General features: G+C 44.2%; 1 protein-coding gene across 4 annotated transcripts in view; it reads right to left on the bottom strand.

Annotated features, from left to right (window-relative positions):
- WWP2 (WW domain containing E3 ubiquitin protein ligase 2) overlaps positions 1 to 16,663 on the bottom strand; it is a 172,642-nt gene that overhangs the window by 44,283 nt on the left and 111,696 nt on the right. For all 4 annotated transcript variants that reach the window (XM_032284332.1, XM_032284334.1, XM_032284333.1 and 1 more), the window contains one exon: positions 7,709 to 7,919. In XM_032284332.1, the coding sequence (XP_032140223.1) occupies positions 7,709 to 7,919 (211 nt within the window). The remainder of the gene's footprint in view (positions 1 to 7,708; positions 7,920 to 16,663) is intronic.

Below are 16,663 nucleotides of genomic sequence, written 5' to 3'. Positions count from 1 at the left end.
CCCAGCTACCCAGGAGGCTGAGGCAGGAGAATTGCCTGAACCCAGGACGCGGAGGTTGCGGTGAGCCAAGATTGCGCCATTGCACTCCAGCCTGGGTAACAAGAGTGAAACTCCGTCTCAAAAAAAAAAAAAAAAAGCTCTTTTTTCTTTTAACTGAGACACGCTCTCACTCAGCTGTCCAGGCTGAATTGCAGTAGCTTGAACACAGCTCACTACAGCCTTGACCACCACAGCTTAGGCAATCTTCCTGCCTCAGCCTCCAGAGTAGCTAGGACCACAGGTGCATACACTTGATGGTGTTGTTTGTATTTTTGGTACAGACAAAGTCTTGCTATGTTGCCCAGGCTGGTTTTGAACTCCTGGACTCAAGCAATCCTCATGTGCTGAGCAATCCCAAAGTGCTGAGATTATAGGCATGAGCCACTGCACTTGGCCCACTTTAGGAATTTCTGTACCTATCTGACATTGCTGCAATATCCACATATATGCTCAATAGATTCGTCTCACTGAACAGAGTGTAGAATAAAAGGATTCAAAATGGACAGAATATTTTTAAGTAAAACAACACAACCACCAAAAAGGACCATTTTCTCACAAATAGTTTGGAGAAACACAGTTTTAAAACTCCTTGGGTAAGGCTCTTTGGCTAGAGCTGAAGTTGAGTTTGGAATGAAATTCAATAGCAGCGGCTGGTTTATAACTTAGCAGAGAAGCTCCAAATTCCAGTATCTCTTAAGAGTGTCCCCACAAACAAACGTTAAAGAACTCTCACACGGCTGTCATCCTTGATAGTGACTTAAGGGCCATCTCCAGAGAGTGCCTCTGGATAGCCCTAAGTGGGCAAGGGGGTAGAGGAGATGGCAAATCCAAAAGATCCAGCAAACATCCCTCCCCAATTAATTCCACTCAGAGGTAGGAAACAGACGGGGCAGCCAATGGCTGCGGGAGAAAAAGCATGGTGTGAAATGGCAGAGCTGAGGTAAGTCGGCAGTCCAAACACAACGCCCTCCGTTATGTAAGAAACCACAGCAGCGTGCCGGCTGCCAGGGCAAAATAATGTGCCTCTGTGTGTGCGGGACCAAGGGAGCTGCAGGGACTGCAAGGGACACACTTGGAGTTTATCTAAGCCATGTACACACAGTTGGCTCATTGATAATGAGCATTCGGTCCCCAAAGTGGGCTGATCTTTGAGTTAAAAAAAAACAGATACAGGGGCCACTGACCAAAGCAGCCTTGCTTCCCATTGCCCATGGCCTGGACTACTATCTCACCAGGCCCCCCAAACCTTCCTGGCAGCCTCCTTTCATAGACATTTGCAACCTGAAAACTTCATACCCCTCCAGTTGGCTTCTTTCATGCTAGTTAATTTAAAAGCTATGGAAAGCAGGAGGGTTTACAGATGGGGACAGAGAAAAGGGATGGGGAGTGCTGTATCTGGGCTTCTGCAGCCCGGGTTTCAGCAGCCTTCAGTTCTTAAAACATGCAGATGTGTGTAACCACTTATGGCCAAAGTCTCATCTGCTGCATATTTCAAAAAGACGATGCAGCCAGGCATGGTGGCTCATGCCTGTAATCCCAGCACTTTGCGAGGCCAAGGCAGGAAGATCCTTGAGCCCAGGAGTTTGAGATCCACATGGGGAACAGCGTGAGACCCTCATCTCTACTAAAAAAAAGAAAAAATAGCTGGGCATAGTGGCATGAACCTGTAGTCCCAGCTACTCAGGAGGCCGAGGCAGGAAGTTCACTTGAGCCTGGGAATTTGAGGTTGCAGTGAGCCATGATTGTGCCACTACACTCCAGCCTGGGTGACAGAGTGAGACCCTGTCTCAATTTAAAAAAAAAAAAATGCAGCAACCTGAAAAATAGACCCAATGAGATCCCCAAGACAACCCTGTTCCTGTATCTCAGTAAGGGAGATTGAATGAGTTGAAAAGATAAACTTAGAAAGACAGAGTCCCCTGGAGGCCCCAGAAAACAATCAAGGTTAGTTCAAGTGCCTCAGTGAAGAAGAGCCGTGCTGTACAGTATCCGCCAGCGCAGGAAGAGTGCTCTAAGGGCTGGGTGCGGTGTGGCTCACGCCTGTAATCCCAGTACTTTGGGAGGCCAAGGTGGATGGATCACTTGAGGTCAGGAGTTCGAGAACAGCCTGGCCAACCAGGCAAAACTCTGGCTTTACAAAAAAATACAAAAAATTAGCCAGGCGTGGTGGCGTGTGCCTGTACTCCCAGCTACTCAGGAGGCTGAGGCAGGAGAATTGTTTGAACCTGGGAGGCGGAGCCTGGACAACAGTGAGACACTGTCTCAAAAAGAAAAAAAAAAAAAAAAAACCTGCATTCTGAATTACAAGAGATGCATATTTGAACCCCAAAACCAGTCCACCCAGTGAATGACAGCATTAGGCTCAACTTTCTTGCCCTTGGGAAGAAAATGCAAAATTGCTATCATAGCTGTTCTTTCTCTGAAGAATCAAACAAGCAAAAAACATTCATGAAGGAGAAAGAAAGGAAAAAACAAGATGACATTTAAATGTATTCATCCATTCATTGCAAACATGTCGTGGAGGGCTACTCTGTGCCAGACTCCCAGCCATCTTGGGGTGTAGAGCCAAGAATAGCAGAGGCAGAAAACAAGCAAGGATAGGTGTGAGAAGAGTTACTAAGGAAGGGCACTCTTCCTCTTGTCTGCCAGGGATCAGGGAGGGAGTCAGGAAGGATTTACTGATTTAGCTGATGCTTGAAGATGTATAGTAACTAATGGACAAGATGGCAAGGAAGGTTTCAGAAACAGCAACCAGCATGGGGGAGGGCCCTAAGTCTGGAGGGAGGGTGATGCATTTGTCAAATTAAAGTTAAGTTATCGTGGCTTAGGGAGAGATGTGGAGAGTGGATCCCACGGAAAGCTTGAGGGGTGGTGCGGTCACATTACACAAGCCTTTTCAGACCTTATTAAGGATTTGGAAATTTATCCCCGAAGACAATAGGAAGCCTCTGGGGCATTCTAAGTGGTGAAAAGTCATGTTTCAGAGTCCTATTTTAAAACGTTAAAATAGGGCACATTGGCTCCTGCCTGTAATCCCAGCACTTTGGAAGGCCAATGCAGGAGGATTGCCTGAGCCGAGGAGTTTGAGACCAGCCTTGGCAACATAGGGACACCTTGCCTCTTTGAAAATAAACAAAATTAGCTGGGTGTGGTGGCAGGCGCCTGTAGTCTCAGCTACCCAGGAGGCTGAGGTGGGAGAATCACTTGAGCCCGTGAGGCTAAGGCTGCAGCGAGCCAAGATTGCACAATTGCACTCCAGCCTGGGTGACAGAGTGAGACCACGTCTCAAAAAAAGAAAAGTTAAAATAGATTGGGAAAGGGTAGGAACAGTCACTTGAGTGACAGATCATGGTAATTTGGTCTGGAATACTGCAAAAGCACATAGCCAAAGTGGGCAGATTTGAGAATTGTTTAAGAGACAGAATCACTGTTTCATTTAACTATTTCCTGGATTCCCACTGTGTGCCAGGCTAGGCATATATGTGCTAGCTGTGGGCACACAGGGGCAAATAAGAAAGACACGATCCCTACCCGAATGGCACTTACAGTATGGTGCGGGAGACAGCCACTCAATAAAAGCAGTATGCAAATTACACCTGTGATAAATGTGAAGCCGTATCAGTATAGGAAGCTGAGACAGCACAGCCTGGAGGCCCAGAGGTAGGGCTTGATGACTGAATGGGTGTCAGGGAGAGGGGAAAGGTGTTTGGCTTGAAGGTCCCCTGGGCAAACGGCGGCACCATTCCCAAGAGGGGGACTAGATTCTAGCCCAGATGGGATGGGTAAGATGATGAGTTCTGCTGGATTGAGACAGCCATGTGGAACTGCCCAGGCAGTGAGTCAGGGGAGGAATGGGCTCAAGAGGCAGATACGGGATTTAGCATCAGATCCCAGAGGCAGCGAAGGAAGAGAATTAAGTGACCAGGGCAGGCATTGAGAAACAGTCTGGGCGCAAGAACTATTTCCTGTTTAGCACTGTATCTGCCATGCCCAGCCCCAGACCTGATGTCTCTTAAATAGTAACATATATTTTGTCTAATGAAAGAACGAACAGTGTAAAACCTCTAATATAGAACTTGGGCACTAGCAGGTACTCAATTCAGACGCTGCATTTATATATCCTCATAAAAGATACAGGCATTCTGCAAACTCAAGAAGATGCAGTTCTTATGAGACGGCACTCCATTCCCTCTGCCACAACACACGCTTTCTTGGTATTGGAATTAGAAATGACAGATTTCATTCTCTCATTGATCCCCTCACTCTGGAAACCTGAATACCAGGGGTAAATTAACAACCCACCTTGCCTGGATCTCCTAAACTTTCAAATAAGCTGGGGTGGGGCTGGCAGGGCTAAGAGCTGGAAGGATGGTGGCAGAAATCGTACTCTATCTGGCTTCCATCAGCCAACCAAAAGCCTGCCGTGCTCCCTCTTAGACACTTGGCAGTGCTAGTCAGTCTCCGGGTAGGTCTGATGATCTCCAGGCCCTGGGTCAGCCCACAACACACTCCCAGTTGTCTTTTTAGAGAACAGAACGTGGAAGCCCATCTGGGCTGGAAAACTGGGTCTCCGACACCCTTCTCTGGGCCATCACACATGTTCAAGCAGGGAGCAGCCTGCCCAGGCCCACACGTGGGCCTCGTCACGTTCTAAATGCCCCAAGGAAAAGATGCTGTTCAGGCTCTACCTCAGAAACATGTTTCAGCCTCTGGCAGGATGAGGGAGGGGAATCGGCTTCCCTGGGCTGCTCGATCTGCCAGACTTAGAATAAAGAGCTTTTCAGAGCCTGGAGTTTTCCAGCTGCCTGGAAACAGGAAGTGCCCAATCCCCGAGAACAGTAACCCTCACACACACCCTACATAAAGACATGTTGAGCCATTAGCCCTAATTGCCTGTGACTGACACAGGAGTGAAGCCGGTCTTCCAGGCATTCGCTCAGCGGAAAGAAAACAAATAGCTCACTGGGGACCCAGGCGGCCATTTTCTCTCCTTTCTGCCAAAATGATCCTGCTCTGTTCCCCCCAGATTATAACATACAGTCTTGAAATTATAAACAAAACGAAGGTCTTTCGAGTATTCCTTACCACATGCGAAAGAGAAATAGCTCCGTAGGGAGTAGCTGGACACAAAGCAATGGGTTAGTGAGCTTTTCGCTTTAACCTTCGCTAAAATCAAAAACCTCGCAAAAGAACATCTCAGAGCTGCCTCTCAATACTGCCAGTTCTCGCCAGGTTGGAGGTACGAAGGTATGTTGAACAGGACTTTCTGAAGGCAGGGAGTTAGGTAGCGTGGTGCATGCTAGGAAAACAATACTACGTGGTAAAGGTCACACAGGCCTTCAGATAAAGGATTTTTGTTTTGACAATTACGCTTTTAAAAATGTCTTAAGTCAGGCTAGGCAACTTGGCGAACCCCTGTCTCTACAAAAAAAAAAAAAAAAAAAAAAAAAAAGAACATGAGTTGGGCATGGTGGTGTGTGCCTACAGTCCCAGCTACTTAGGAAGCTGAGGTGGGGAATCGTTTGAGCCCAGGCGGTCGAGGCTGCAGTGAGTCAAGATCACACACACTACTGGACTCCAGCGGGGCAACAGAGTGAGACTCTGTCTCAAACAACAACAACAAAGAGAGTAGTTTAAGAATAATACAATAAGGGCCGGGCGCGGTGGCTCAAGCCTGTAATCCCAGCACTTTGGGAGGCCGAGGCGGGTGGATCACGAGGTCAAGAGATCGAGACCATCCTGGTCAACATGGTGAAACCCCGTCTCTACTTAAAAAAAAAAAATACAAAAAATTAGCTGGGTATGGTGGCGCGTGCCTGTAATCCCAGCTACTCAGGAGGCTGAGGCAGGAGAATTGCCTGAACCCGGGAGACGGAGGTTGCGGTGAGCCAAGATCGCGCCATTGCACTCCAGCCTGGATAACAAAACCAAAACTCTGTCTCAAAAAAAAAAAAAAAAAAAGAATAATACAATAAGGAGATGTGATAAGGGAGGGAATAAAAAGAATAAAACAGCACCTTGTAGTCAAATAAGAGGCCTTTATCCCTTCCTTTTCCTTTATGAATTACAAGGGCTCACAGGACGCACGCCATCAAGCCATCGTCAGCCAGATCACCAGCAACTAGGGTGACACAGATGTGGGTTTCCTCTGCACCAAACTGATAACCAGGATAGGCAGTGGGACTGGTCCCAACCATGATGGGGGCTGCCGAGAAAGGACTTCACCGCCAGGTTCAGAAGCAGTCTCTTCCTTTATGGCCCCTTCACAACCACTTGAAAAATATCACTTAGCAGGTGTAACACCCACCATTCAGTGAGGGCTTCATGTTCACCATCTTATTTGAGCCCCTTAACTTCCTGGGGAGATATGTATGATGATTATCTCCATCTTACTGAGAGGCTAAGTCATTCAGCCAAGGTCACATGGTGAGGGGGATTCAAACCCAGAGCTGTTTCATTCCCAGGTCCATGCTTGTTATCTCCACTCATGATATAACCAATCTGGAACTTCTCTTTGGCTTACAAGGGCTGTCTTCATCCAAGGTCTTTGCTGTCGGATTTATTTTTTAATTTTTATTTTTGAGACAGGGGTATTGCTCTTTAGTCCAGGCTGGCGCAAGTGGCATGATCACAGCTCAGTGCTGCCTCTAACTCCTGGCGCGATCTTCCCACCTCGGCATCCCCAGTAGCTAGAACTACAGGCACAGGTCACCATGCGTGTGTGTGTGTGTGTGTGTGTGTGTGTGCGCGCACGCATGTGTGTGTGTGTGTGTGTGTGTAGAGACAGGGTCTCACTCCTGGCCTCAAGTGATACTCCCACCACAGCCTCCCAAAGCACTAGGATTGATGTGGGAGCCACCACACCATGTGACTGAACTAAAAGATGGCAAGAGGACTGGGTGTGGTGGCTCATGCCTGTAATTCCATCATTTTGGGAAGTCGAGGCAGGTGGACTCGCCTTGACTTCCCAAAGTGATGGAATTACTTTGGTCAGGAATTTGAGACCAGCCTGGCCAACATGGTGAAATCTTGTCTCTACTAAAAATACAAAAAAATTAGCCGAGCGTGGTGGCATGCGCTGTAGCCCGTGGAGGCTGAGGCAGGAGAATCACTTGAACCTGGGAGGCGAAGGTTGCAGTGAGCCGAGATCATGCCACTGCATTCCTGGGCAACAGAGCGAGATTCCATCTCAAAAAAAAAAAAAAAATAGGATGGCAAGAAAACTGGTAGCTTATGCTAACTTAAGTCCCAGTCATGAGAATAACATACAGCTATATTCACAGCCTAAAGCCCAACTCATCTATGGGCTGATAAGACAAAATTCAAGAGAGAAAAGCTGTTTTCTAGGCAGGATCTAGGCGAAAACCCTCCAGTCATTCAGGAAAGTAAAATGACCTCCTTGTTCTGTAAAAGCCACACTCTTTGAGTCAAGCTGTTCATTTCAAGTCATGGTACAAGGTAGCATTGATTCTGCCCCAGGCAACTGAGATTCTTTTTAAGATTTCTGTAGAACAAGCAGTTCTTCCACACCTCCCTTGCTTCAATGCACAGCAACCTCCCCAGAGGCTACTAGCCACTAGGTAATAAATAACCATGTTGTTTCTGCCCTGGTGAAGGAACCTCAGTCTTTGGGGAGGAGAGATCTGTTATGGGACAGAAGGTTACTCACCCGGCCGGCAGAGCATCGGGGGCCTGGGCGGCCGCTGGGAGCTGCTGTGTACCCGAAGTGCTGGGTTCTTCTCCTTCAGCCGGTGTGGCTGGGGCAGGGAGAGAAGTCGTGTTGGGATTCAGGGTCACACTTGCGGGTGCAGCAGGTGGGGACGTCACACCGACTACGGAAGGTTCTTCGGGATCAGTGGCTGTTGTGGGTTCGTCATTCACTGAAGATGTACAAATCATACTTTGAAGATCAACTAAGAATGAGAATTTTATTTACACTTGCTAGGTTTTTCACTTAATAGGCTAACATGGTATCTACAATGTTATACTACGTGTACTGGGTGACAACAAAAAGTTTTACAGACTGTAACTTTGGAAATCACAGCAAGTCAGTAATGCCTGTACAAAGGAAATCACGATGAATCTGAAATGAATACATGAACACTACCTCTTTTACATGACTTTATCAAGTTCTTCTAACATACAATGTTTTAACATACATTTAACTATGTTCTAACATACAAGTTTTCTAACATACTATGCAATAAAAGAGTAGCAGGAAAGATGAACATAACAGGAATATGTTGGGGCCAGGTGCAGTGGCTCATGCCTGTAATCCCATCACTTTGGGAGTTCCAAGGTGGGCAGATCACTTGAGGTCAGGAGTTCAAGACCCACCTGGCCAACATGATGAAACACCATCTCCGCTAAAAATACAAAAATTAGCTGGGCATGGTGGCACATGTCTATACTCCCAGCTCCTTGGGAGGCTGAGGCAGGAGAATCACTTGAAGCCAGGAGGCAGTGGTTGCAGTGAACCCAGACTGCACCACTGCACTCCAGCCTGGGTGAGAGCAAAATTCTGTCTCAAAATTTGCCATTTGTTTAAATTCAAATTTGCCATTTGTTTGCTAGACACGACTAGCACCTTCCAAAAAGCTCATACACACAAAAGAGGCAGAGAACTTTCAATAATGTGCTAATTCTGGGACTCATACTCAAAGTAGGAAGCGAGAAGGGCTCACATCTAAGGTTTTTCTGTCTGAGATAACAGACGTGAAACCGAAGTGAAATACACTAGTCCCCAGGTCTCCCTGTTTCACCATCTCTTCACTTCTTTGGTGATCACTTATGTTTACAAGGACCCCAAGGCATTGCAATATCCTCTAACTCAAAAAAGGATCAAATAAGCTTTTCACAGAATTGTGGTTCTTTAGAAGCAATAAGCTATGTGCACAGAATTGTCCATATATGTGCTTGCATATGGGTACATTTATACTAGAATAGGAAAACGCCTTAGTCATTATTTAGCCTCATCTTCCTATTGCAGAAATTATTTTTGTCATTTCTCTAACAAATGACTATCCAGATTCTTCTTGAACATTTCTTACAGGAAGCTCACTACAGGACTACCCCATTGCTGAAGAGATGTGCTTGCCAGAAAGTTGGTGGCGGCAGGGGCCGGGGGTGGGCGTTGTTTTGTTTTGTTTTGACACAGGGTCTCGCTCTGTCACCCAGGCTGAAGTGGAATAGCGCCATCTTGGCTCACTGCAACCTCTGCCTTCCACGTTCAAGCAATTCTCATGCCTCTGCCTCCCAAGTAGCTAGGATTACAGGTGTGCGCCACTACACCCGGTTAATTTTTGTATTTTTAGTAGAGATGGGGTTTCGCCATGTTGGCCAGGCTGGTCTTGAACTCCTGGCCTCAGATATGCCCACTTTGGCCTCCCAAAATGCTGGGGTTATAGGCATGAGCCAGGGCACCTGGCCCAGAAAGGTGTTTTTTTTATGAGGCTGATTCTACTAGCTGGTCTGAGTCTCCCATCTCTATCACCAAAGCAATTCAAAATATCTAGGCTGGGTGCTGTGGCTCACGCCTCTAATTCCAGCTCTTTGGGAGCCTGAAGCAGGAGGATTGTTTGAGCCCAGGAGTTCCAGACCAGCCTGGGCAACCTAGTGAGGACTCATCTCTACAAATAATTTAAAAGAGTAGCTGGGTGTGGTGGTGCCCACCTGTGGTCCCAGCTACTCAGGAGGCTGAGGGAGAATCACTGGAGCTGAGGAGGCGGAGGCTGAAGTGAACCATGATTGCACCGCTGCAGCCCTGCCTAGGTGACAAAGTGAAATCCATCCATCCATCCATCCATCAGTCAGTCAATCAATGGCCACTGTTTCGTTAGTCTTCTCTTTTAAAACAATGTGGTACTGATGCATGAATAGGCAAGTGTCTAATAAGAAAGTTCAGAAATAGGGTAAATAATTAAATAATTCACTGAAGATTGCAAAATAGTAATATTCTACTTCTACCACACCTTCTTCATTTATTAGCCACAATACTTCTGTAAACAGAAACTTCCGCTTATCAACTACTGGCTACCTGGGGGTTCAATCTGTAAAGAAAAGGCAGGAGAAATGTTTACTACTTTCCCTTTGTTTACCAGCTTTCAGAATGAGTTGATTTCCTTGCATCCTCTAAAAAGGAACAATAAGGTTTCATTTTATTTAAGAATCTTTATGAGGCACTAGAATAAGTATGTTTTAAAATATTTCAATCTATTGTGGTTTTTTGTTTTCTTTTTTTTAAGACAGGGCCATGCCCTATCACGCAGGCTGGAATCCAGTGGCACAATTATGGCTCACTGCAGCCTTGAACTCTCAGGCTCAAGCAATCCTCTCACCTCGGGCTCTCAAGCAGCTGGGATTACAGGCTCATGCCACCATGGCTGGCTAATGTTTTGTTTTTATTTTTTGTAGAGACAGTGTCTCACTATGTTGCCCAGGCTGGTCTCGAACTCCTGAGCTCAAGCGATCCTTCCACTTCCACCTCCCAAAGTGCTGAGATCACAGGCCTGAGCCACTGCACCCAGCCTAATACTCTTTTTGATCCTAAAATTGTCCCCATCCTTGGCTGGACTTAGTAGGGAAAGGGGAAATGAACAAAGCTCTTCAAGTTAGCTTCAAATACCATAGGAAAATTCTAAGATAATTACTAAATGAGAAAGTACAGAACAATGTATAATTCTGCTATCATTTGTGAGTCTGTGTGCATACATGTGTGTTTTTTCAAGGAATATATACACATACACTTGTATATTTCAAGAATATCTTTGAAAGAACTGCAAGAAACACAACCGTGGGCCTTGAGGGAGGAAACTGAAGGTTAGGAGAATAGGAAAAAGACATTCTTTATTCTGTTTAAGCTTTTATTTTCATTTATTCGAGACGGAGTCTCACTCTGTCGCCCAGGCTGGAGTGTAGTGGCATAATCTTGGCTTACTGCAACCTCTGCCTCAAGCAATTCAACCTCCGGGTTCAAGTGATTCTCCTGTCCCAGCCTCCTGAGTAGCTGGGACTACAGGTGCCTGCCACCACGCTCGGCTAATTTTTTTTATTTTTTAGTAGAGACAGGGTTTCACCATATTGACCAGGCTGGTCTCGAACTCCTGACCTTGTGATCCGCCTGTCTCAGCCTCCCAGAGTGCTGGGATTACAGGCGTGAGCCACCGCACCACGACACTTTTATTTTTTTAAAGTTTTATTAACATACATGTACTGTTATTAAAAATAATTATTATGAAATAGTTGACCATGAAAAGAACAAAAGGAGAGCCCCCATGGCATACAGGGAAAAAGACCCTCCAATCAACACTACTTGGATCTGACTACCCATGCAGCTGCAAATCTAGTTAGAAGGGTTCCCTCCAGAGCTATACATGTCCACAGGCCTATCCAAGAGCCTCTGAGTCACCCTGGTTCACCCATAGTAGCTCTTCTGTTTAAGAGTTTGTGCGGGGTGGGGATGCAGGGAGGGAAAGCATCCGGAAAATAGCTAACCAGCGCTGGGCTTAATACCTAGGTGATGGGTCAATCTGTGCAGCAAATCACCATGGCACATGTTTACCAACGTATCAAACCTGCACATCCTGCACATGTACCCCGGAACTTAAAAGTTGGGAGAAAAAGAAGTTTGTGCTACACTTTGAGTTCAGATTTGGAAATAGAGAAATAGGAAGGCTAGATATCCTAGCATGGACAAGCCTCCTGTGCCCATGAGTATTCATGAGTACCCCTCTTCTGCTCTCAAAGAGTATGAGTGCGTGTTTGTGTGTGTGTGTGTGTGTGTGTGTGTGTGTGTGTGTGTATGCATGTGCACGTGCGCGCACATGCGCGCATGCACATTCATAGAACAGGATAACTTGAAAGAACCTCAGGAGTCAATCTACCCCATCACAGCTCATAGTCATGAGAAATTAAGTTGTAACAATACATTACTGGCCCTCGGTCACCCTGGTTAACCAGTGATGGGGCACCATACTCAAGCCTAATGAGGCTTCAAATAGAAAAACTGGATTGTCAAAGACAAGTAGTTACAAGTCCATCATGACTTACAGAATTGCTGTATTATTATTATTATTATTATTATTTGAGATTGATTCTCACTCTGCCACCTAGGCTGGAGTACAGCCACATGATGTTGGCTCACTGCAACCTCTACCTCTTGGGTTCAGTGATCCACTCACCTCAGCCTCCGAAATAGCTGGGATTACAAGCGTGTGCCACCACGCCTGGATAATTTTTGTATTTGCAGTAAAGAAGGGGTTTTACTATGTTGGCCAGGTGGTCTTGAACTCCTGACCTCCAGTGATCTGCCTGCCTCAGCATCCCAAAGTTCTGGGAGTACAGGTGTGAGCCACCACAGCCCATGTGCTATATTACCTTTTAACTCTATTCAATATAGCCAATGGTGTCTAACTTTTAATCCTAATTATTTGACATACGCCCCTATCTCCCCAAAAGGACTGAACCCATCTTGAGAGTGAGGGCAGCTTTGTTTTCCACAGTTTTCCCTAATTCCACTCTCTGTCTCCTGTGTTCTTGCTTCATCTCTTTGCCCGCATTAGCCCTCCTTCCTGCAGCCCTCCCCACCCCTGCAGCCCAGGGACAGCATTTCACACTGTAAAGCCCACAGCCCCTGTGATGTGTGCTCTTTTGACTTTGCTAAGGTATGGTTTCAAATTCTTTTCTGGAATAAGATCATAGGGCAGAGATCTTCTCTTATATTACTTTACATTGTCCATAGTGCTTAACGTTTGATAAATATTTGTTCAAGAAATACTTGTTCAATAAGCCCAATAATCTAGCAAAAGAAAGATATTTGATTGGATGGGAGAGTTTTTAAGGGAAAAGAAAAAGAAAAGAAATACACAAAGAAAAATAAAAAATAAAAGAAAGATATTTAAAATAAAATCACCTGACATTTGTATGACACTGTCATTTACAAAACAGGTTCTCTTGGCTGGACACAGTGCTTCATGCCTATAATCCCAGCACTTTGGGAGGCCGAGGCAGGGGGATCACCTGAGGTCAGGAGTTCGAGACCAGAGTGGCCAACATGGTAAAACCCTGTCTCTACTAAAAATAAAAAAAATTAGGCCAGGCGCAGTGGCTCACGCCTGTAATGCCAGCACTTTGGGAGGCCAAAGTGGATCACATGAGGTCAGGAGTTCAAGACCAGCCTGGCCAACATGGCAAAACCCCGTCTCTACTTAAAATACAAAAAATTAGCTGGGCATGGTGGCGCGCGCCTGTAGTCCCAGCTACTTGGGAGGCTGAGGCAGGAAAATCGCTTAAGCCCGGGATGGGGAGACTGCAGTGAGCCGAGAGCATGCCATTGCATTCCAGCCTACATTTGCCAACACTAAAATAATAAGTAGTATACTACTATTAACAAACTCTAGACTTTACTTAGATTTCACCAGCTTTTGCACTGTTTTGTTTCTGTTCCAAGATCCAATCCAGGATTCTGCATTGCCTTTAGCAACTTCACTTTTATTAGCTCACTGATTCTGCCAATGACCTTGGGAGGAAGATATTATTGTTCCCATTTCACTGTAGACAAAACTGAGGCTCATAGAGGGACCAGTCACAGAGGTGTTGTATAGTCAGCAAGTAGCAGAACCAGTATTCAAGCCAGAACACCATGAAGTAAAAACAATGGGCGTGGGGAACAAAGACAGCTTCGATGTTTCCCAAATGGGAGTGAAAGTGGGGTACCAAGGAGGGAAAGTGGGGTACCAAATGGTAAGTGGTAAGATGGCAGTTGCACAGCCTCTGCTTTCTATAACCTTGTGTATTTCAAAAGGTTCCCTCTGTGATGTTGGTTAAACATTCCAACTTTATGAACCATATATTCATTCAGAACTGAGACACAACTGTAGTCCCAGTTAGCCAAAAAAAAGACCAGGAATTCGAAATTATTTTGCTTAATCCTAGAGACACTGCCAGCGCACTGTGTGTTCCAAGACGTTTAGGTGTGTGTGGTGTATCACAGGCTCATGGTGGACACTCAGGACTTTTCAGCTCTGCACTGAGGCACGTAGAAAGCCAGCACCAGCAACAGCAGAAGCTCCTTCTACTGAAGATCAGCTCATCACATGTGGGCCATGGCAAGGCAGTCGGTGTCTTTCATCCATGAAACACAAGCAACTGCACTGACAAGGCAGCTGATCAGTCAGCTCTTCACGAGAGCAACCAAAACTGGACAAAGATTTCAAAATTAGCACAGCATGGGATGAGGGAAGCTCATATAATGAAAAACAGTTACATTACGTGGGGGGAAAAAGGAACAAAACTTAAAAATGCCATACCACGTTACCTGATTGTTGGGAAGGTAAAAATCCTTCCCTGGTTTATATATAGATGAACACAATTCCTACTTACATTCACAGTGGTTCAAAGAATTCAAAATTTGAAATTTGTTTTGAAAATGTATGAATGATTAAAGAGTATCATGGAGGAAAAAAAGGCAAAACCAGCTCTTCCAGACATTAAAGAAAATATGGTAACACACCAGCAATAAAAATCAAACGGGACTTACTCAAAACAAGAAACAAATTCTCACTGTATGTAAGAATGTGGTAAGTGATTAACACTAAATAAAATCACAGTGAAAAATGAAACTATTTACCTAATGTCTCTGTGCTAATAGGATCCCACTATAGAAAATAATTTAGACCCAGTCCTCATTTGATATACGTACATGTCTATATAATATATATTACATATAAATATATATTTATAGTTATATATTATAGTGATACATATATCACTATAAATTCCAGTGGGATATTTGTTTTGATAAGATAACATCATGGAAGAAAGAAAGAAAGTGAAAACAGATAAAAGTATTTATCTCTGCAGACCCAATGTGGCCATAAAGAAAAAAAGTATCTCATTTTATAGACAAAAACTTACATTGACACAAAAAGTGAAATTATATCCATTTTTTAAATGGTCAGGCCTAATTATTTTTAAAATTCTTAATTCCTTTTCTACAATACTACTCACAAAAATAAGATAAAATGCAAAACAGTGATATGAGAAAATTTATAATCATAAATGTAACGGATAAAACTTTTAGCTACACATGTCAGGTCCACTAGGATGAGCATGACATGTTACATATAGAATTACCATAGTAATTCCCTTCCTAGGTATACAGCCAAAAGAACTGAAAGCTTGGGCTCAGATACTTGTACAGCCAAGTTCCCAGTTGCATTATTCCAATAGCCCAAAGGTGGAAACAACCCAAATGTTCATCTACAGATAAATGGATAAACAAAATGTGATATGTATATACAATGGAATATTATTTGGCCTTAAAAAGGAAGGAAATTCTGATACATGCTACAACATGGATAAATCTTGAAAACACTATGCTAAGTGAAATAAGCCAGACACAAAAGGACACATTAGTCCACTTATATGATGTACCTAGAATAAGAAAATGCAGAGACAGACAGTAGAATAGGGGTTACCACAGGCTGCAGGTGGCGGGTGGGCAGGTGGTGGGGAAATGTTACGGTTTAATGGATACAGAGAATCCCTTTGGGATGATGAAAAATTTCTGGAAATGTACACTGGTGGTGATAGTTGCTCCACATTGTGACTGTAATTTATGCCACCAAATTACACATGGTTTAAATGGTAAATTTCACATTATGTGTTTTCTACTACAATTTTTAAAAATTGTACCTAAAATATATTAAGAGCTTATATAAACCTCTAAAATAAACTTCTAAATCGCTAAAGAACAAATCAAATACTATGAAGAGAGACACAAGAAAAAGGAAACAGTTAAGCAACTAGTAAATTAGAAAATGCAATGAGGTTAAACTTTTTAACCAATGAGGTGGCACTTAATACTATTAGCAAAAAATTATAAACCGATATTTACAAGGTTGCAGAAAAAATAATCCTTATATACCACTTTATGAACATTTTATACTACCTTTGGATATATGATTGATCCTCTTAGACAGTCTGCTAATATACACTAGAGCTCATTTTTAAAAATTCACATCCTTTGACTTAAGAATTTCACTCAAGAAGAAACAAAGCTATATGCAGATATTTACCGCAGAATTTTGTTTTGCAACAGGGAAATACACAAGAATTAAGGAATGGTTTGATGAATTGTGGAATACTAACTGCTCAATAGTATGAGGTCACTTTTTAAAAAGCAAAGAAGAAGAGCACATAGATACACGAAACGATGTATAAAAATAGGTTCTGCTCAGTGGCTCGCGCCTGTAATCCCAACACTTTGGAAGGCTGAGGCAAGAGGATCGATTCAAGCCAGGAGTTTGAGACCGGCCTGGGTAACAAAGTAAGATCTGTCCCCCATCTCCATAGGAAAATTTTAGAAAAGAAAAATGCAGTGAAAAAAAAATACATATATATATTCATGCTGCATAATTAAAACTCCATGAAATTATTCATAAAGATAAAAGCTATGTGCCAGGCACCCTGTCAAGCACTCTGCATGTTTATATACAGCCACACCTTGTTCTGTTGAGTTCCACTATGTGATTTTTACAAACTGAAGGCTTGCGGCAACCTGACATCCAGCATGTCTATGTCTCAGCATCATTTTTCCAACAGCATGAACTCCCTTCACATCTCT

The sequence above is a fragment of the Sapajus apella genome, unplaced genomic scaffold (genome assembly GCF_009761245.1).
Source record: "Sapajus apella isolate SASKATOON/1434 unplaced genomic scaffold, GSC_monkey_1.0 scaffold15, whole genome shotgun sequence".
NCBI lineage: Eukaryota > Metazoa > Chordata > Mammalia > Primates > Cebidae > Sapajus > Sapajus apella.
The sequence above is the reverse complement of the archived record's forward strand: the minus strand, read 5'-3'. Positions and strand labels throughout refer to the sequence as shown.